The sequence below is a fragment of the Chinchilla lanigera genome, unplaced genomic scaffold, assembly GCF_000276665.1.
Source record: "Chinchilla lanigera isolate Chin_1 unplaced genomic scaffold, ChiLan1.0 scaffold00008, whole genome shotgun sequence".
Classification (NCBI taxonomy): domain Eukaryota; kingdom Metazoa; phylum Chordata; class Mammalia; order Rodentia; family Chinchillidae; genus Chinchilla; species Chinchilla lanigera.
In genome coordinates, this window is record NW_004955409.1 from 35,860,440 (window position 1) to 35,880,305 (window position 19,866).

The window sequence follows — 19,866 nt, forward strand, 5'->3', positions numbered from 1 at the left end:
CTTGTGATATGTTGTAAAATGTTGTATGTCTGTTAATGTTTCCCTCCTTTTATCCTTAAAATAAAAAAATAAAATAAATAAAAATAAATTAAAAAAAAAAATCTCAACATTGAAGTCTCTGATCCACGTATTAGCGTTTCATCCAAGAAATAATACTCTGGCATCTCCACGGATATGGAGTCTTATGAATGGTCCATAAAATGTCCTAGTTATCATTTTTTTCCTCACAATCCACATCAAGTATCCTGAACCCCTAAATTCCACACCCATGCTACTAGATACAACCTCAGCCTGGTGTCCCAGGGATTCAAACTGGATCCTGAGCCCAGAGCTGCCTCTTAATTATAACAAATCTAAATTTTGTGAACACTTGTGGGTTTTCTCCCTCCTCTCTTGCTTTGGTCACCCTCTTCTATTCTACTGTCATTTTGTTCTTCCTCATCGTCTCCTTCTCTAACCAAGTCCTCAGTGAGATACCTCAGTGGTGTAGTGACTTTCCCTCTAGCATCAGCAAAAATGCCATACCGATTCTGATTAGACTTCCTATGGATGGAACTGGTCAAGGTTGACCCATAGAGAAGAGGAATCAACTACATCTTTCTTCCTAGGAAACTCCTCAGTTTGCAAAACTGCTGAATGATATAAGAAAATGTGGGCAAGGCAGCACGGTGGAGCGAGATACTAGGGGTTTTGGTATGAACAGGATTTGGATTCCCATCTTGTCAACCAACTTGGGGAGGATCACACCAGTGCCCAGGTGCCAGGAGCCCTTGTCGTGTTCATTCAGTCATCACCCATGCGCTCAGCCTCACCTGGAAGGACAGGAGTTCTGCATTAAGCATATCCTCAAAAACAAGAATGCACCCTTCAAGCAGTGTAGTGACATATCCATGAAGAATGGAAAAAGATGTCCCTGTGCCGCCCCAAAGCCAGAGAAGGAAGATGATGTGTCCTTCTGTGCTGAACATGCCCATAGGAATGCCCTAGCACTTCATGCTCAAATGAAGAAGACCAACCCAGGGCCTATAGGTAAAACACTGTTGTGCCAGCTGAGTTCCTATGCTAAGATGGAGCTGGGATTTCAGACTCCAGAACGTGTCTGTAGTGAAGCCTGCCAAATACTGGATGAAGACAGCTGGAGTGATGGGGACTGGGAACCCATTATTGTGGATCAGACATGGAGAGGTGACCCTTATAGTGAAGCTGGTAGCATAGACAGTGATCAAGAAGATTCCCTAAAACATGCTGGTGTCTGCATAGCAGAAGAAGTGGCCCTGATTATGCGTGAGAAGTTAATTCATTTGCAGTCTTTGCACACTGATCAGTTTAAACGACTTCAGCATCTGCTCAAGGAGAAGAAGCGCTGGTTCCTATATAACTGCAAAGTGGAACATGAAGCTCTAGGCAGCAGTCTCCTGACTGGCGCAGAGGGACTTTTAGCCAAAGAAGAAAACTTAGAGCAATTAAAATGTCTCTGGCAATATCACCAGCACTATAGAGGGGAAGCTTTACTACATAGGCAACTGAAGGAATGCAGAATGCTGACTACAGATGGTGCTGCCCAGTAGGCCCATATCACTCATTCCAGTCAAAGTGCTTGGCCTCTCTGGATGGTGTTCACTGTTCTGATCAGTCTCTTCCAATGACCAGACACTGCCTTACCCAGGAAAATTCGACAGCCCTTGGCCACCAGTTAGCTCTTTACTGGTTAACAGAGACAGCACTAGACTGAAAATGAAGGACCCAAACTCTAGGTATATTTGTCAGGATACGAATCAAGTTCTCCTCAAATGCTGCCAGGGATTTGAAGAGGTCCCCTGCAACAAAGCAGTTCCTGTAAGCCTTTCTGAGGATCCCTGCTGTCCACTGCATTTCCAGTTGCCTCCTCAGATGCATAAACCAGAGCAGGTACTGTCTGTGCCAGACAGTCTGGAAGCCGGCCCCATGGATCTGTACTTGAGTGCTGTGGAGCTGCAGTCCACTGAATAGCTGAATAGCGTTATGGTCTGTGTCTAGATGCCCCCCACAGCCTCATGCAATCATGGGGAGTGGGCTTTTGGGAGGAGGCTGAATCTAGAGCTTGTGATTGATTCATGATCCAGTGCTGGGATTATGGGTGTGAGTGCTACACCCACCATAGGGTGGCTAGCCTGCATACAATTTAAGGGATGGCAAGAGTCTTGTCTTTCCATCTCTCCTCCTTGTTGTTTTTGCTGTCTTCCATCATTATGAATGGTTGTCCCTGACTTGGAGCCTGTTGACTCTGGACTGAAATCTCTACAAACTGTGAACTAAGGAAAGCTTCCCCCCTTTAACTTTGTCTGTTGGGTATTTTGTTTCAGCAACAAAAAAAGTAATTGAGACAAATGGATAAAGAAAATGTGGTATTTATACATAGTGGAATACTACTCTGCTATAAAGAAGGATAAACCTAAGTCATTTGTAGGAAAATGAAGGCACCTCAAGACCATAATGTTAACTGAAATAAATCAGACACACAAGCTTAAGTATTGTGTGTTTTCTCTCATATTAGAAGCCCAAAGTATAAATCAAAGAGCAAAAGAAAAGACAGATCATAGGAAACATGGAGACAAAATTTTGTAAAAGGGGACCAAAAAAATTTAAATGGGGGAAGTGGACTGAGTGAGGGATGCAGAAAGAGGAGGGGAGGGGAAGGGGATGCACTAACTCCCCACAATGAACGTGATCATTATATCCTGCTAACACATAATAAAAGAAAATAAAATAAAAATATAAAAAGGAGACGCAAGGTATTGGGGTAACCCAGGATCCTCTGTTCTCATTTTCTTCCAGAATTAGTATTTGGCTGGTTGGTTCTACCATAATCTCATCAGAAACTATATGAAATGATGATAATGTAAACAGCATCCAGCAAGGAGATGTCATAGTCTGAGAGAAGTCACAGAAACCTGTCCAAACAAAAATGAAGCAGGGGGAATTCACACAAAGGAGGCACTGGGGAGAGGTAGCAGCAACCCTGCATCCTGCTGTGCCCTGGCCAAGCTGAAAGGTGCAACCTGGAGGCCTTCCAGAGTCTTGATTTCCACCTGCTCCACAGAGATGTCTGACCACCCCTAGCCGCAGGGACTGTGCTCAGTTCCTCTGCTGTTTCAGGAACCAGCTGTGGTAGAAAGGGTCTCACATCAGTGAGTAAAGTCCTATGACTGCCGCAGACTAAGGAGGAATCTTCACCTTTCCACAGAGCAAAGAAGCTACACTTGCTCCTACAGCCAGATACACTGATAGAAATTTCTCTTATCTTGCTCTCTGGCTCAAACTTGAAAGTTTAAACGCCAAAGTGTCAGAGAGACTGTGAAAGCTGCAAACAGTTTAACCAAAATACTTGTTGTTAGACTAAACAGGAAGAGAAAAATTGACCCACCCATCCCCAGAATCCAGAAGATAAAAGACTTTGAGGAGTTTGGAGAGGAAACTGACGCACTCAGGCAGAGCCTGTCCCCATTAGCCTCCTTGAAGAGGTAGCAGTGGTTTCGGTGATCATAGCCTTGTCCCCTAAAAGTATTCAGCATAAAGCTCTTGCAAGGATTCCCCTCTCACCTCCATAACGATACCAATGGAGCTCTACCCCCATGAATGGTCTAAGAGGTGTCTGATTTAGTGGAAGCCTGCCCACTTAGCTGGCACCACCACAGTTCACTGACAGGAAGACAGAGCCAGGACAGAAAGGAAAGGGTTGTCAATAACTAGGGTGTGTGGTTGAATTGATGATGAGTCCCTTCTCCCTTGGAGATCCATCCGGGTTTCCACAATGGAGAATAGTAAGTAGAGACCCTCCAGCCGAGGAGTAGACACATGACCTAAGCCTGGAAATTCAGAACTCTCACTTTGCCACAGTGGTTGGTTCACAGATGGTATGTGCCCCAAACCAGTCCACAACAGTCAATTCTGAGATTTTGCTGGGATTAAGGGACATAGTCACTGTGCTGGAAATAAAAGCAAAGAATCCATCCTCCCTCTAAAGGGAGAAATCTTTCTGAAAATGAAGCCAATTTACCAAAAAAAAGCTGAGAATAAGAAAGATGTGGATTCCTCATGACATTATATGAGCATTTCATACAACTATGAATGAAGTCAGTAAGGTCTGCTGTACTACTGAGTACATCTTCCCTTCCCAGTACTTCCTTTTCTCTCTGCAGTGTAAGGGAATAAATAAGACAAATCTCAGCTTTTACCAGCAAAGTCAACTCCTCTTTCCCTATCTAGATAGTGGTCTAGAAAGTAGAGATTCACATGCAAGAGCAAGGTTTTATTGAGAAAATACTGAGAAAAAACGAGCATAAAATTAATTCCCTAAGTCAGCAAACAGGAAAGAAAAACAGTACAATATTACAGCAGTTGCCCACTGTACAGGTTGATATTAAAACTACAGGTTGATAGTAAAGAGAATTAGAGGGACAAAACTAGATTATCAGTGCTACCTGGGTTCTCTGAGAAGGAGTTTGGCGAGGAAGGTAAACAGAAAGGCCAAAAAAATGGAGGAGTTGAGAGGGCATCTGAAAAAGAACAAAGATTGTGCCACAATTTCAAGGCATAGCTGAGAGACTGGATGCCTCTCAGAGAAGCTTTAATTGCTACATAGATCTTGTGATGGTTTTTTAAAGTGCCCACAAGTTGACATTCCTGCCTTCAAAAGCGGGAGCCAAATTCCCCTACCCTCAGACTTACTGACGCACTTCTAATAAATGGACTGTGGTAAAAGTACTGTACGTAACTGTGGAGACCGGGTCAGTTGTTCAAGGCTTTGAGGCTTACCCCTCATTCTCACTGTCTTGGGTCACTCTGGGCAGTCAGCTGCCATGTCATAAGGATACTGAAGTAACCATATTCAGAAGTCTACATGGCAAGAAACAACCAGCAAGGAAAGAGGTTTTCTGCCAATAGCATGTAAGCAAACCTTCCTGAAAAGGATCCTCTGGCTGGCCCCAATCAAGTCTTCAGGTGACTGCAGCCTTGGCTGGCATCATGACCACGACTTCTTGAGAGACTCTGAACCATAACCACCTAGCTGTTATTCCCATATTCCCAACCCACAGAAACTGTGTGGGAAAATAAATATTACTGTTGTTTCAAACCACTGTTTTTTAGATAATTTGTTAATAGCAACATAGAACCAAGTACTAGACCACAGCAAATTCCATGACAATGACAATGAGGAACAACCCACAGTCGAGGGAGGAGCCTGAGATGAGACCCATCAAGGTCCTGACAGTCTATGCTGTTGGCCCAAAAGCAAGACCAGGATTTCTATTCCCGCAGAGGACAACAAGGTAAGAAATGTGGGTACCAAAAGCAGAGGCCAAAACGCTACGCCCATAGACCTGACTTGACCATCTATGCCTTGGCTGATCTCAGCAGGCACTACCCCATAGCCAAAAGAGATGACAGCCTTCTGAGCAGGCACTGATGACTAGATGACAGTAACTGACCAAAGAACATACCACACTCAGGTGTCCAGCAGTCAGAAGGAAAGAACAGGAACAAGGATAAGAATTTACTCAGAGAAAACTGAGAATATGAGATGTTTTAAACTAGAAGTGAGCCGGGGATATAGCTCAGCGGCATAAGCGCCTGCCTGGCAAGCGCAAGCCCCAGAGCTTGATTCCCAGTAGAAAAAAATAAATAAACTAGAAGTGATAGTTATCTTTGTTGGGTGAGTTTAAATGTATTCCAGTACCAAGAAGAGATGTTTATGAGCAAGTCGTATTTAAGTATGGAAAATAAAGTTATATTTCAGGGTCTTATTATGTAGCTCAGGCTGACCTTGAACTCCCTATGCAGCCCTCAAACTCATGGTGATTTCCTGCCTCAGCCTCCTGAGTGTTGGAATTACAAGCATGCACCACCACGGCCTGCTCAAAGTTATATTTCTGCACATCTGAAAATGACTATAAATTTTAAACCCACCACATATTTTTATTGACTATGAAATATTTCAGACATACAAAAATATAAAGAAAAACAAAATGAACACCCAGGTACCTATCACCTGGCCTAAAAAACGGAAGTTCAAGTCTCTGAGGTACTCCTCCGTGATCGTGTAAGTAGTCTACCTCTAAGGGTAAATGTTATTAGGGGCTGGGGATTTAGCTCAGCGGCAAAGTGCCTGCCTGGCAAGTGCAAGGTCGTGAGTTCGGTTCCTGGTACCGGAGAAAAACAAAAACAAAAAAAAAGGGTACATGTTATTGTTTTCACATCAACATGTCCACGCATTTCTTTTTACTTTCACTATAACTCTATTTATCCCTGCAGTAAAACAGCATTGCTTTGCTTGTTTTTAATCTCTAAATGAAAACATTATATTGCAAGTACCTATCTGCCGACTTTCTTTTTGCTTAACATTATAGTTTTGGGGAAGTATCAGGAGGTAAAAGGGTTTCTGGTTAAATCAACCTAACAGGGTTCTTGCTGAAGACAAGCCAGGATGACCGGACAAGATGGTGGAGGATAAGGAATCTAATCAGATATCGAAGGTGACCAGATAGCAAAGGGGCTGAGTTCTCAATAAACTAAAACTGGACTTTACAAGGAATTAAAACAGATGAGCCAAATTTGACCAGGCAAAGAACCCCACTGAACTGTGTGGAATTGCAGAGTTTACAGGAAAAAAGGAAGAGGGGGTAAAAAACAGTAATTGAATTCACAACATAGAAGCCTGAAGAGAAGTACAGAGCAGGAAGAGAAGTCCTAGGACCTACCTCTGAGGAACAGCAACATTTTAAGAATTTAAACAACGCAAAGCAAGGAATGGAGACCCTAAGAAGTAAAGACAAAGGCCTAGAAGTCAGCGTCTTTCACTGAGGCAAGAGACGAGTATTTCCAAAGGGAGGAAGGAATTGGTAAATTCCCAGTGAGTCTAAGAGGTCAAGAAAAAAACAGAAAACTAAGTATTAGATTTGGTGCCACCTGGAAAACCTGTATTCTTTCAGAAAGGGGACATGAGGAATAGAGGTAGGACCCAGACGGGGTGAATTTGGAAGCAGAAAAATGAAGCCACACTTAAAAGTCTGGCTATGAGAGTGAAGAACAAGAGGACATCAGCTGGAGTTGTTTTATGATGACGGAAATTTCAGAAGGTTTAAATGCCTACAGGAAGAAGCCAGAGCAGAGAGAATATAAAACAGGGAGAGCAGAAAGATATCCATAGTGCTACGGACGCACCAAACCAAACGCACATCCAGAATTCTGTGGTTTCAACAGCTTCGAATTTTAGGTATAGGGTTTTGTTGCTGTGTTTCGTTGGAAGAACTGCTTCCGCGCGGGCCCACTCCACCTACTCCCGCTTTATGCCTCGACTCCGCAGGACAGTCACAGCCAATCTTTATAAACCCTTCCGGGTCGCTAGGGAAGGCCACGCCCACTCTCGAGTCTACAGTTTCGGTTCACAGAAGAGCGCGTCCCCCAAAAACGCATGCGCAGAAGGTCGTAACCGGAGGAGATGGAAAAGGTGGGGCTTTAAGTTTTGCGCAGGCGCGTTGGGTCCCGATCGCTATGCGGGTGCTAGTGGGTGAGGGAGGGCTGAAAAGAAGAGGAGGGGGCGGGGACGGGCATAGCCAGGGATTGAAGGGAGGGAGTCCTCGCCAAAGGGCACTGGCGTCGACCGCCTCGGCCAAGAAGCTGAATCCCCCTAATTCCCGTGACTTGTGTCACGTCTGTGCTCCGGGAAGGGTAGGAGAAGTCGGGGAGAAGTCGCGTCCGGCGGGCTGGCACCAGAGGAGGGGCCCACAGCCGGGACGCGAAGCGCTTCCTCACGCCGAGTCTAAAGAGTTTGTATTCTCCGCTCAGGTGGTGGGACGGGCTTCATTGGGACAGCCCTAACCGGGCTGCTGAAAGCTAGGGGCCACGAGGTGACGCTGGTGTCCCGGCGGCCGGGGCCCGCTCGGATCACGTGGGTACGCCGTCCTCGGGGGGCGGGGGGCAGTGCGGGGGGCGGCGCGGGCGGGGCCGGCGGAACCGGTGGAGACTGCTTTCTCCTGCAGGAGGACCTCGCCAAATCGGAGCTGCCGAGCTGCGATGCCGTGGTCAACCTGGCCGGAGAGAACATCCTCAACCCTCTCCGAAGGTCAGCCGGGGCCCTAAAGCGGATAGCCCCAGAGCAGAGGGAGGAGGGCGGCCGACTCCGATGAGGACCTGTGAGCTGTGGATAACGGAGCTGCGGGACTGAGAGCTAAACCTTTACCCCGGGCTACTCGTCCCACCCGCGCGCCCACCTGCTCCCCGACCCGGTTGATTCAAGTCTTCAGGAATAACAGGATGCCCAAGAAAGATACGGCTTTTCCTTCTGCCGTAGATAGTCTTTCTGCAGTGTCGAGTTCTACTAGAAACTGGCATAGAGTAGGCCCCAGGGATAAAGGCACATGTGCATGTATGTAATGACCTTTTATTCCCTGTTTTTCCTGTAGGTGGAATGAAGCCTTCCAAAAAGAGGTTCTCAGCAGCCGCCTGGAGACCACCGAAATGCTGGCAAAAGCCATCAGCAGGGCCCCACAACCACCTCAGGCCTGGGTCGTAGTCACAGGTGTAGGTATGCCCCCAAACCACCTACACCTCACGGGCCGTAGTGAGAGGTCGCTCAGGGCTTTTAGCTTTATACACCTGAGTGCTGATCTGTTCCAGACACAGTAACTAGGAGACCCTCACCCCGTGCGTGTTTCTCCTGACCTCTGTATTTCCAGAGAAGTGGAGGCCCTCAAAGAGGGGCTAGTCCCAGGAAAAAGCCTACCTGTTTCCAAGTCCCTTGCTTATTGCACCATAGTCCTTTAGGAACAGAGTTCCTGACTGTTGTTAGTCGTCTTTGGGACCAAATAATTAGTTACCTATTGTACATACAAGCAAATACGCAAACTGTTTTATACATATGACATCATTTAATCCTCGCAACAACCCTATGAGGTAGGTACTATTATTATTCCCATTTTAAAGATGCACAGATTCCACACAGAGAAGTTAAGTAACTTGCCGAGAAAGTCACAGAGCTAAGAAATGGCAGCGCTGAAATTAAAACTCAAGCAGCCTGGCACCCAGGTTTCTGTTTCTAACCACTACACTTTAGCAGCCTCTGGGTGTAGCCTGCAGCCAAAGGAAAGGGGTTCACAAAAGGAATAGGTAAGGTCACAGAGCAGCTCAAGGGGGAGATATGCATGGAGACATCCCCAAGACACTAGAGCAGACAAGTGCTCTTCCACTGACAGCGTACTACCAGCCCAGCTTGACAGCAGAGTATGATGAGAACAGCCCAGGAGGAGATTTTGATTTTTTCTCCAACCTTGTGACCAGATGGGAAGCTGCAGCCAGGCTTCCTGGAGATGCTACACGCCAGGTGGTGGTACGCTCAGGTGAGAACCAAGTAACTTGGTACCTGACAGGGTGGAATGCCTTCTCTGGGATGGGGAGTGGGGAGTAGAATCTGGGGAGCTGAGCTTGCAGAGAGAGGATGCTATTGCTTCTGGACAGCCTGCAGAGGGGAGGGTGGGAAGTCCCAAGGAGAGCCACCATCTTCAACTCTGGTACAAAGCAGAGTCCATGTGGAGAAAGAATAGAAGGGACAACTATGGGGAATGAGCACTCAGACAGCTTCCAAGTGAGAGCCCTCCTTGTACCGCACACCTCCCTGTTGTAGGAGTTGTGCTGGGCCCTGGAGGTGGTGCCATCGGCCATATGCTGCTGCCCTTCCGGCTGGGCCTGGGCGGCCCCATCGGCTCAGGCCACCAGTTCTTTCCCTGGATTCACATCAGGGACCTGGCAGGAATCCTGACCCATGCCCTTGAAGCAAACCACGTGCAGGGGGTCCTCAACGGGGTGGCTCCGGCCTCCACCACTACCAATGCTGAGTTTGCCCAAGCCTTGGGTGCTGCCCTGGGCCGCCCAGCCGTCATCCCTGTCCCCAGCACTGTGGTACAAGCTGTCTTTGGGCGAGAACGTGCCATCATGCTGCTGGAGGGCCAGAAGGTGGTCCCCCGGCGGACATTGGCCACTGGCTACCAGTATTCCTTCCCAGAGCTGGGGGCCGCCTTGAAGGAAGTCGTAGCCTAAGTAGAGAAGCACATGGCAGGCCTGTCCCCTGCCACAGGCTCCCTGGTTAGACACTGTGAACCACCTCAGGTAGTGCTCTACTTGAGATCAGAAACTATCTAGTTCTTCGGGATTCCTCTCCCCTTCTTCTCCTCCCCGTTGTTCTGTTGCCCCACCTTATTTAACTGAGAAATTCTCCAGTCTCAAGGCTGCATCTCATCAAGCTGGGACCTTGACCTCTTCAAGTCCCTGTAAAAAAATTTCCAAGTTTGGTTTCTCTGTGTCCCATTGTTGCCCCAGTTCTCCTTTGTGCTGTGTAGAGTACTCTGCAATTTTGGCAATAAAGATAAATTACCTAGCTGGCTTCAGCTCATCTTTTTGGCCTAGATTCTCCTAGAAATTATTCAAGGATTGTCGCTCTATATGACTCTTTTCGCAGCATGGGGTTTTTAAAGTTACAATAGGCAGCAGCTCTCCATCCTTTCCCTTCTTGGTCCCTCTTTACCAAAAGGGCTGATCACAGAGATAGAGCATGAAGTTATGATGAGGGTAAAGATTAGAAGACAGGAGAGATGATGACCCATTTCCAGTGAGTTCTGTAGTCACCCTGCACATCTGTTCAGAGTGCATGCCATCAGGAATGCTACCAGAAGAGAGGTGGTCCCAGTACAGGTCAGCCTTCAGTCTATGTCACCAAGTGCCAGTGAATTAAAATGCAATCACATGTTAGTCCCAGTTTATCAAGCTGTACCAGAACAAATCCAACACCTAGGATTTGCCTTTCATCTGATTGGAGCCACTTCCATCTCCCAGGATCCTTAGCACAAAAAGGCAGATGATAGCTCTGACCTATTGTACGTCCACCATCATAGAGAGTGCAAAGGGCAGGGAACCAATCATGGGCTACAAATTCAACCCTGTCAGGAAAATATAAGTGCCAGGTATTCATCCGGGACCCTTTTCATCTATATGAAGTGTGATGTCTGCCACAATTTCACCAGTAGTAGTTCATCAGCCACTAATTTGGACCGTATTTTCCAGTCCTCTTTCTTCCCAGGGCACTATGGATTTAGTCACTGTCACCTCCCTGACCAGCCAGTCTCCACCACTCATACCTCCAGCCTGCATCAAAACCGACTAGAGATGTAAAGCACCAGCAGGTGGAAGGGCAAAGACATTGGGACCTGGGGACCTTCCTTCAGTGTTCAGCTCCTCATGCTTGATTCCCTGCTGTTCAGGGAAGAAGTCAGAGCCTAAAAAGAATCTTCATCAGGGATGTGCTGCAGGGCCCAAACACAGCAAAGCCCAGGGGCACCTGTCCTACCTCTCCTCTGGTCTAGGACTCTAGGAAGTTGACTGCCTCTGTGCCTGGAGGAACGACCAGCCTCAAAAGCAACAGAAAAGCATCTTTTAGGCTACATTAGAGGAAAGACTACCAGTGAATACTGTCCCGGTAAGCAATGTGCTACCTTGCAGGTAGTAAATTCCTTAGCACGGGAGGAATTTAAGCAGATACAAGGCAATGACCTGTAGGAATCAACACTGAGACAGGATGTCATGTATGTTAGTGGAATTAGTGTGGTGGCCAATCAGGTACCTTCCAACTCTGACTCCAGTTTTCATTTTCCAGGTAACTGGTTCCATCCAGATAATACCTCTATAATCCATCTTCATGTACATGCATGCCCGTGCGCACACGTACACACATACAAAGCAGAAGTGCCTCAACTTATACAACCTGTGTCTTTGTAAAGATAATGTTAGCTCAGATCATATTAACACCATTGTAGAGCATGGCTTCATGGATTTGGTGAATATTCCCAATACTTCAGCAAGAGGACCAAACCAGGGACATCCTGACACATCTGTTAATCTGTAAACAAATACTTGATGCAACAAGAGAGCTGCCATTTATAGGAACCCTGAGAGTATTTTTGATAATGCAGTCATCCCTAACTTTACTATTTTATAAATGTGGTACTGAGAGTTGCCCAAAAGGCATGCAGCCATTATTTGGCATGTCATTCTGAAGACAGTGTTAAAATCTATGGCTTGAAACCTGAACATGAATGACCCACGTCTGTCTGAGAGCAAAATTTTGGTTAGCCTGTGCAGCCACAGGCAGTCACCTGAGACTTGGTCCAAGCACCTTTCCCCCAAGCTCTCCTCCATGTTCCCACTTCTCCCTCTGACAGGGACTTTCACTCTTGATTTATAGACAGAAATAAAGGCTAAGCAGCTCAAAGCCACAGACAGGCATAGCCGAGCCTGGAAGCCAGTCACCCTCCACCTTCTTCCTCAGCTCGCTGCAACTCAGCCTACCTAACACTACAGGCCCTCAAGAGCCCAGCATTCTTTCTGACACTCCCAGGAAACAGCCCGGCCTGCAATTTCAGCCTGTCCTCCAGTCAGAGCAGCAGCCAGAGGGAGGACAGGCTCGGATTTTTTGCCAGCCCTGGGTTACCCTTGCCTCCACCCTGACTCAGCCAAGGGTCCCAGTCTCCATGACTTACCTTTTCTAGCAGCCCCCTTCCCTAGAGAAAGCAAGATTGGGAGGCAAGACTGGGAAGTGAAGGAGGAGCAGAACCTCTTGCGAGCTGGTTGGGCTCTGACTTGAGATTAGGTCACTTTGTGTCCTCAAACTGACCGGACAAAAACTTTCGCTTCACTGGAAAGCTCTTCTGGGTCCTTCCCTGGCCTAAAGAACCAACTCAGAGTGACTCTGCCAGAGTCAGCAGCACACGGACTCTCACAGAAGGGGCTGGGCTGGGGGAGCCTGGAGCTAGCAGGGCAGCAGTCACACAGGCAGGTAAGCCTCAAAAGTTGAGACTCAGCAGGGCCTCAGACAGTTGGTTAATGTCCCTGCAGTATGGTTCCCGCTGCAGGATGAAATCCACCTTGTGATCCTGACCCCAAAACACCTCCAACAGCTGGCGCCGGAGCCGCTCTGTCTCCCGGGTCTTCCGAATGCCACCGCTGCCTTTTTCTTCCTCCTTCCCCTGCTGCTGATTACCATGTCCTGCAAAGCCCTTGGAAGGATGCTGGGCCTTAGAAGACACCTGTTTCCTGGGACAAAGCAGAACAGAAAGAGCTCAAGAACATGCTGGAGGGAAATAGACCTCAGTGGGCCTCCTCTCATGGTTGCCCCTCCCCTGTCCTGACTCGGGCACAATCCTGAAGTTGCCAAATCTGGCCACAGAGCGGCAGTGTCGACCCACTTCTGAAGAGACTGGCACTTGGAGTCTGGAGAACCCTGCCGCTATTAAAATGCGGAGTCCTAAATTAATCTCTTAGTGATCCAGCAGAGGGCGGGCTGAGTACAAGCAACCATCTTCCAAATAATTCCATCAAACACACTGATTAGGACAGACAAGAAACAGGAGTTTTTATTCCAATCAAGAAGTTTGCGTCAGGTTTCCCTGGGAAGATTTTTAAAGACCAAGTCCAATGCACCCAAAACTACAGCAGCTTTAAGCTGGCCCAAACTGAAGTCACACTCCCACTAGGTCTCTAGGCCTGCAGAGAGGGGAGGAGGGCTAGGAGTTTCCTGCACAGTGAGCATTACCTGGCTGGCTTTTTCAGGAACTCATCCAGAGTGGGCCCATTTCGACCGAGTGGGTCATCAGGGACCATGAAGAGGTTTCCCACAAAGGTGAAGGGCAGCAGGCTAGATAAGGAAAGAAAAAGTGTCACGGAGGGGCCCTTGCTCACCTCCTAGAAGGCTGAGACCAACGCCACCAGAAGCTACTGGCTACCATCCCCTGAAGCACCTTAAAGCCCCTTCCCAGAGTTCTCACCCAGTGGCAGAGAAGAGCTGGTTTTAGAGAAAGGTCTGAATCCGTGCCCTATTCTCAAGGGAGAGCTCCCTCACCGCTCTCTGATGATTGCCATCCACTTGTCAGACTCCTCCGCCAGGTCCCGGAACTGGTCATTGGAGACAATGATCCCACTGGTCTCTTCAGCCAACTTCAACATGAACCTGTCTCAAAAGCCACAGCAACCATTCTGCATTTCTCCAAAGCCCCACCCGCAAAGAATGCTACTGAATCCTGCGACCTGCTTCTAATGATGGAGATGTGGCCTTCCACATCACCTTGACCCAGCTACAGGTGACTAACTGGATACAAGTGCCATGGAGTAGAGAAGACAGATGAATCCAAAGTGGCCTTCCAGTAGCATCTCACCAGCTCACAATCCTCCACCCAACACTTGTGCCTCATTCCTGAGGGGCAAAAGATCTAACTCTTGACTCCATCTTCTGCTCTACCCTGCCACTCAGATTCAGTATCTGAGTGAAAAGCCTTCCACTCTGCTCCTTCCCTGCCAGTCCCATAATTACCACCAGAGTGATTCAGATATTACAATTGCTTATTGCATTGCCTCTTAAGAATTCACCCTCCTCTAACCATTCGCCACTCTGCAGTCCCTCCCAACCTCCAGCAAAAAAGCACACTCTTCCCCTACACAGAGTTCCTCCACATTTGCCATTCACCTACCAAGTAAAGTCCATATGCCCAACCTGGCAGCTACAGCCCTCTAGAATCTGGCTCCAAGCCACCCTTACAGCCTTCTTTCCCTGTATTCCCTAATGTACACTCAACTCCAGCCAAAATCAATGATCAAATTACATCCTACTCTGTAAACATGTCCTGTGCTATCTTCAGGTTTCTCAAACTATTCCATCTAGAAACTGGTTCCCAAAACTTGGTGATGAACAGAATCACCAGGGGTACTTTTTAAAAATACATGCCTACCCTTTACTTTGGTAATTCTAATTCCACAGGAAAGGATGCATGCAGTAGTTAAGTAGTGGTCTTCTAAGTGCTTTAGAAACCAAGAGACCCAGCCCTTCCCACACCCTTCTCAACCAACCATTCACAAAACCCAAGTCACAGGAGGGATCCCTTCCCTCTGAGTTCCTGTAGTATTTGATTTATAGTTTCTTTTGGCTCTTTGAAGTCAAGAATCAGATCTTGTTCTGTTTTCCATCTGAAGACCATGCACCTAGTAGTAAATGTGCAGGTGGTATTTGGGAGACACTGGTATCAAGGGAGCTAGAGATCAGGCTTAGGTGTGAGAAATGTCTGGTTCCAGTTTCCATCTGGGAAACAAATTAAGGGGATAACATACAAATGTATAAGGTATACACATGGAATATAGACAACATGTTCCAGTTAAGCATGTCTCACTGCTACTGTATTATGCTGTATGTTCCACAGTGTTCACTCAGTAAACCTGCACTGTGTTCCACTGTGCTTAATCACTGTTACGAGGCAAAATTTCCAATTTATCTTGTTATCTGCACACCTGCCTCTACACAACTGCACAGACACGTTCTTTAAAATTCATTAAAACTAGCCGGGCGTGGCGGCACACACCTGTAATCCCAGCACTCAGGAGGGTGAGGCAGGAGGATCATCACAAGTTCGAGACCATCCTGAACTACAAAGTGAGCTCAAAGCCAGCCTGAACTGCATAGCAAGACCCTGCCTCAAAAAGACAAAAAAAAGAAAAAAAAAAAAAAAAAATCATTGAAACTGTCTCAGTCTTCAGTTTCAATTGTTTCAATTCTGCTGGTAAGGAAAGAAGTTTCCATACCTTGAGGGAAAATGTGAGATCTAGACATAAAACAAAGTAGCACTGGGAGAAATTGAACTGTCTTTTTGTGGAATACCATTTACTTATAAGAGGTACCGGTCAAGTATTTGAGAAGACAAGATATATTATCACTATGGTTTAAAAACTAATTTTTAAAAACCTGAATAGTAAGGGCCGCGGATATAGTTCAGTAGCATAAGCACCTGCCTGGCAAATGCAAGGTCCTGAGTTCGATTACCGGTACAAAAAAAAAAAAAGAAACACTCATATCTTCTTAATAAAAAAAAGAAAGAAAGAAAGAAAAACCTGAATAGCATCTTAAAGAATAAAGAATTGTAATTATAAAATTTTTAATTGATTAATTAGCTTTAAAATCTGCACATTTCCTACACCTTGCATGCACACTGTGGCCAAAGTATGCCTTTTTTTTTTTTTTTTAACCATCTGGCAGCTGTGAGGTCTATGCTTTCTTTGTCAAGGTAGCTAACTATTCTTACCCTCTATCTCCATATACCTAAAATAGAGGTAAGGTTTTCATGCAGCACTTAACTAGGTCTATGCAAAGTGAAGAGGCAACACCACTGGACTCTCATGTACCACCTTGTATGAGGCAAGCATACACTTTATCTTCTTCTGTTAGTCACAAAGAGGGCAAATCAATAAAGGAGGGCCTTAGGGTTAATTCACTAGGAGATGGGCCTACATACAATCTCAAAAGTAGTATAATTTGAGGCTCAAATTGACATCTTCCAGTTCTAAATCCAGTGATCTTTCAAATAAACCATGTTCCATACAGTCCTATGATTCATAGATTGTGTTTCTTCATTTTACTTACTTTGAATTTTACTATGGTTTTTCCATAATGTTGCAGCAATTTCTCTACATGTTTGAAAATTTAGATTGTAAGAAGGCACCTGTCAGCCATTCATGTCACCAGCTTTCCCACTTTTCCATTAAGCCAGTATTTTCTAAATAGTAAGGGACTATATATACATTGTAGTTTAGTTTGATGAAGGACAAAGGAGTCCTAAGGGCAGATTAAAAAAGTAACTCTCTTTCCACCACCGAAGGTTAGAGACCGAGCAACAGGTGAGAAGCGTCTCTCTCTCCCTCAGTCTCCCACTGGGCTCCTTTAATATCAAACCTGGGGCCAAGGGAGAAACAAGTACCTGTCATCATAGGAGGAGATCCTCTTGCCATCCATGACTCGTGAGGGAGTGAGGGAAAGCAGGCTAAGTGAGTATAGCTTTTGCAGGAAGTGAATCTCTATTAAAAAAAAAAAAAAGAAACATGAACAGGACTGTCCTCGAGGTAGGAACAGAGTCTATCTTAGGACAAGGACAACCAGACCCAACTCACCTCTAACCTTGCCATCCTTACTGAAGCGCCACTGAGGCACAAAGACAGTTATGTCACGATGGCCACGGTCCCAGAAGTATTGCACAGCAATGGCAATGCCCCGGCTAGAGAAGTAGTGCTGGAGGCCATGCCTGCAGTGGGAAACGGTCAGCACTTGAGACCCAGAGGATGGGTCTGGCAGGCTGGCTGCTGTGCCAGCCGCTCAGCACATGTCCCCAAGGTAGACAAAGGCACCTGTCTCATCCTTCATCCCCAGGACTCTGAGCCCCACCAGGTACTCACACCATGGCTACATTGCTGCCATCGATGACAATATGGCGGAGGTCTGGCTGGCCAGGCACATTGGCAAGGCACAGGGTAAAAGGATCCTGTAGGGCCTCTTGAAAACGCTGAGTGCCAGTCACCAAGTTGCCTCCACGGGTGCCTCGTTTCCATGAAGATCCTCGACCTCGACCCTGCTGCTTGTCTCCCCTGTCTCCTAGGTCTCCCCGGTCTCCACAGGGCCAGGGGGGTTCAGGTGCAGGTGGGGGACTAGGCACTCTTGGAGGTGAGGCTTCCCCGTTATGAAGCCGCTGGAGGAGGGAGGCTCCCCGGGACTGAGCTGCCCTCTGACAGGGCCCCTGAGCACCAGGAGGCTCACCCTGGACACTAAATCCTCCTCTTCCTCGAGGCACCCCCTCCATCCCGCAGGTCATTCCTTTCAGGTACCCCATCTCCCCTACCCCTCCACCTGCTGGCTGTGACCTGAAAGTTACTTCTTTCTCCCAGGCCTCTTCCCCAAGCAGCTCCTTCCACCCCAGATCCACCTCCCTGGGGCCACCCTGTTTCCCTCTATTCTGCTCCACAGTATGACTCACTCCGCTTGCCCCCCTTGACTCTCCCTGCCCTACATATCCAGCACCCAGAGATTCCCCGCCTTCACTCAGAGGAGCTCTGACTTCCTGGTGCAGAGCACCCAACAGGCCTGGGATCCTCTGCTCCAATGAAGAGAGTGCCAATGGCCCGTGCCCTGTGGATGCCTCCTGCACCAGACTCAGCAGCTCCTCCTGGACAGCCAAGGGCAGCTGCAGCAGGGCCTCTGTGTGGGCATCCTCCCTGGGCTGCAGCAGGGCGGAGAAGTCCCTCAGCACTCCAGCATTCTGAGAAGTGGTGGAGTACAACCCTGGCCCTAAGTCCCAGCTCAGCCGCTCCACCAGCTCCTCTATGCGACTCTGAGCCATGACAAAGGCCTCTGTTAGCCCACTGATCCTCAGTGAACCGGGGGCCCCAGGAACCAAGTGGGCTGATGTGCTCCACGCCAGGCAGTCGAGGAAAAAGCCTTGGGCTCCCAGGAAGATGCAATGCAGTCTGGGTGGGTAGTGGATTTCATTCTGCAGTTCCGGGCTGCAGAGACCCTTCAGGTATTCCTGGAGGAAGGTCAGAAAAAGAAACTGCTGGAAGCCATCCCCTTCCGGTTCATTGTCTCCGCGCCCCCAGCTCCAGGATACCTGGAGTATCCAGCTGGGGCAATGCAGATAAGGAAACTAAACCTCTGGATCTCAAGACTGGCAGGTGGCAGAGTCAAACTAGGACCCTTGCTTGACACCACCCTCCCACCTTCTACCCCTCCCCACTCCCCCTGTGAATTCCTTGGCAGGGCCACTTGCTCTTGGCGTTAGTTACCTCTGCCCTCCCAAAAAGTACACAATGATTCATCTCCAAAGGAACCTAGGCTGTCACAGCAGAAATGAAACCAAAACTCCAGACAGAGTGGGGAAGTCCCTCAATGCTCAGGGGCACTGAGGTTGTCAGTGCCAGAGAGATAACCAGGGATCGGAGATCCTCCCAGGCACCTCCTCCGACTCTGCCTCCGTGGGGGAGGGCTTCCTGGCTCCCTGGAGGGACTGGGGAGAAGTGTTCACCTTGGCTCTGCTGACGTTCTCCTTGGAGCCGTCCAGCTGCAGCCAGATGTGCGGGTTCTCCGGGCAGTCCTTGGGGAGGACGCACACGCCCACGCGAAAGACGCGCTCCAAACGGGCCTGCTCCGCCCGGACCTTGTCCTCTGCTTCCGCAGACACCGTAAAGCGGTCGGGGATCGGGGGGCCAGTCCCGAAAGTAGGCATGGCTTCTTTCCCCAGCCCTGGAAGGGGAAAACCCAACTCCTTGTCTCCCGGCCCATACCAACAATCAACAGGTCGCACTTAGTTACCAGTCTGGTAAACAACTGCAGGAGGTAACAAGCATCGGAATCCATCCCGGTGGTAAGGAAGGTGTCAGATTATCCGAACGAGGGCCTCTTCTCACGAAGAGGAAGTCATAGTAGGGGAAACGACCACAGCCAGGAGCAAAAACGGGTAGGGGTCTCCAGCTCTGGCTGGAAACTACAAGGAGTGGACCGGTGAGAACAGGGCCTCTCCTCTGGGGACTCCGCAACCTTCGGGTCCAAGACGGCCTCTCCAAGACGCATCCTCACAAGGGTGTGAACCGCCCAACGGGGCCCGTCTGCCCAACCGAGTCAAGAGCCACGCCCCTGCCCCCCCTCCCGCGCACCCCCGGCGCCCCAGTCCGGCCAGGGTCCGGGACTGTCCCGCCCACAGCCGATCAAGGCCTCAGCCAGGGCCGCACTGCCCACCGCAGCCTCCCGCTCCCCGCGCGGGGACGGGCGCGCCTACCCGCCTGGGCTGCCGGCTCCGCAGGAGGCCCGGGGCCCAACTTCGCCCGCGCCCCCGGCCCGGGGGACACGCGCAGGGGCCCGAATCTGGGCGGGCCTTTCCGGGATCCTCGCCCAACGGGGACCTCTCTTTACATCTCAAACTGTGTTTTGAGTCACTTCCTGGCCTGGGGCGGAGTCAGCGCCGCTCCTCCCCGCAAGGCCTGCGC

General features: G+C 48.5%; 3 protein-coding genes across 6 annotated transcripts; 2 read left to right on the top strand and 1 right to left on the bottom strand.

Moving 5' to 3' along the window:
• Positions 1 to 695: 695 nt before the first annotated feature.
• On the top strand, positions 696 to 1,989 carry LOC102024769 (KAT8 regulatory NSL complex subunit 2-like). Its single transcript, XM_013510262.1, is given in 3 exon segments — positions 696 to 1,590; positions 1,593 to 1,664; positions 1,757 to 1,989. Coding segments are annotated over 3 exon segments (1,200 nt in total).
• A 5,515-nt stretch (positions 1,990 to 7,504) lies between these two features.
• On the top strand, positions 7,505 to 10,408 carry Sdr39u1 (short chain dehydrogenase/reductase family 39U, member 1). 2 transcript variants are annotated; one of them, XM_005377000.1, is made up of 6 exons: positions 7,505 to 7,546; positions 7,825 to 7,931; positions 8,019 to 8,101; positions 8,442 to 8,563; positions 9,231 to 9,374; positions 9,659 to 10,408. In XM_005377000.1, the coding sequence occupies exons 1-6, from the start codon at positions 7,531 to 7,533 to the stop codon at positions 10,069 to 10,071; spliced, it is 885 nt and encodes a 294-aa protein (XP_005377057.1). In that variant the 5' UTR covers positions 7,505 to 7,530; the 3' UTR covers positions 10,072 to 10,408. The 2 variants fall into 2 exon arrangements, with proteins under 2 accessions (XP_005377057.1, XP_013365845.1); XM_013510391.1 differs by lacking the exons at positions 7,505 to 7,546; positions 7,825 to 7,931 and adding an exon at positions 7,787 to 7,805.
• A 366-nt stretch (positions 10,409 to 10,774) lies between these two features.
• Khnyn (KH and NYN domain containing) lies at positions 10,775 to 19,794 on the bottom strand. Of its 3 annotated transcripts, none has more exons than XM_005376999.2 (8): positions 19,663 to 19,792; positions 18,909 to 19,126; positions 17,290 to 18,413; positions 17,008 to 17,138; positions 16,818 to 16,914; positions 13,922 to 14,029; positions 13,616 to 13,717; positions 10,775 to 13,116 (listed from the first exon to the last, which is right to left on the bottom strand). In XM_005376999.2, exons 2-8 carry the CDS (start codon positions 19,107 to 19,109, stop codon positions 12,867 to 12,869), a joined length of 2,013 nt encoding a protein of 670 aa, XP_005377056.1. In that variant the 5' UTR covers positions 19,110 to 19,126; positions 19,663 to 19,792; the 3' UTR covers positions 10,775 to 12,866. The 3 variants fall into 3 exon arrangements, 2 of the variants coding, with proteins under 2 accessions (XP_005377056.1, XP_005377055.1); XM_005376998.2 differs by having other exon boundaries at positions 19,659 to 19,792; XR_001232667.1 differs by lacking the exon at positions 10,775 to 13,116 and having other exon boundaries at positions 13,631 to 13,717; positions 13,848 to 14,029; positions 19,659 to 19,794.
• Positions 19,795 to 19,866: the final 72 nt, after the last annotated feature.

Bases quoted from the DNA above. Each gene is read 5' to 3' on its own strand.
- Khnyn (XM_005376999.2), bottom strand. From the start codon at position 19,109: ATGCCTACTTTCGGGACTGGCCCCCCGATCCCCGACCGCTTTACGGTG. The intron at 16,915-17,007 runs GTGAGTTGGGTC...TTTTTTTAATAG, and splicing joins TAAGGATGGCAAGGTTAGAG to AGATTCACTTCCTGCAAAAG. The intron at 13,718-13,921 runs GTGAGGGAGCTC...TTCCTTATCTAG, and splicing joins ATGGCAATCATCAGAGAGCG to CCTGCTGCCCTTCACCTTTG.
- Sdr39u1 (XM_005377000.1), top strand. The intron at 7,932-8,018 runs GTACGCCGTCCT...TTTCTCCTGCAG, and splicing joins GGCCCGCTCGGATCACGTGG to GAGGACCTCGCCAAATCGGA. The intron at 8,564-9,230 runs GTATGCCCCCAA...TTCCACTGACAG, and splicing joins GGTCGTAGTCACAGGTGTAG to CGTACTACCAGCCCAGCTTG.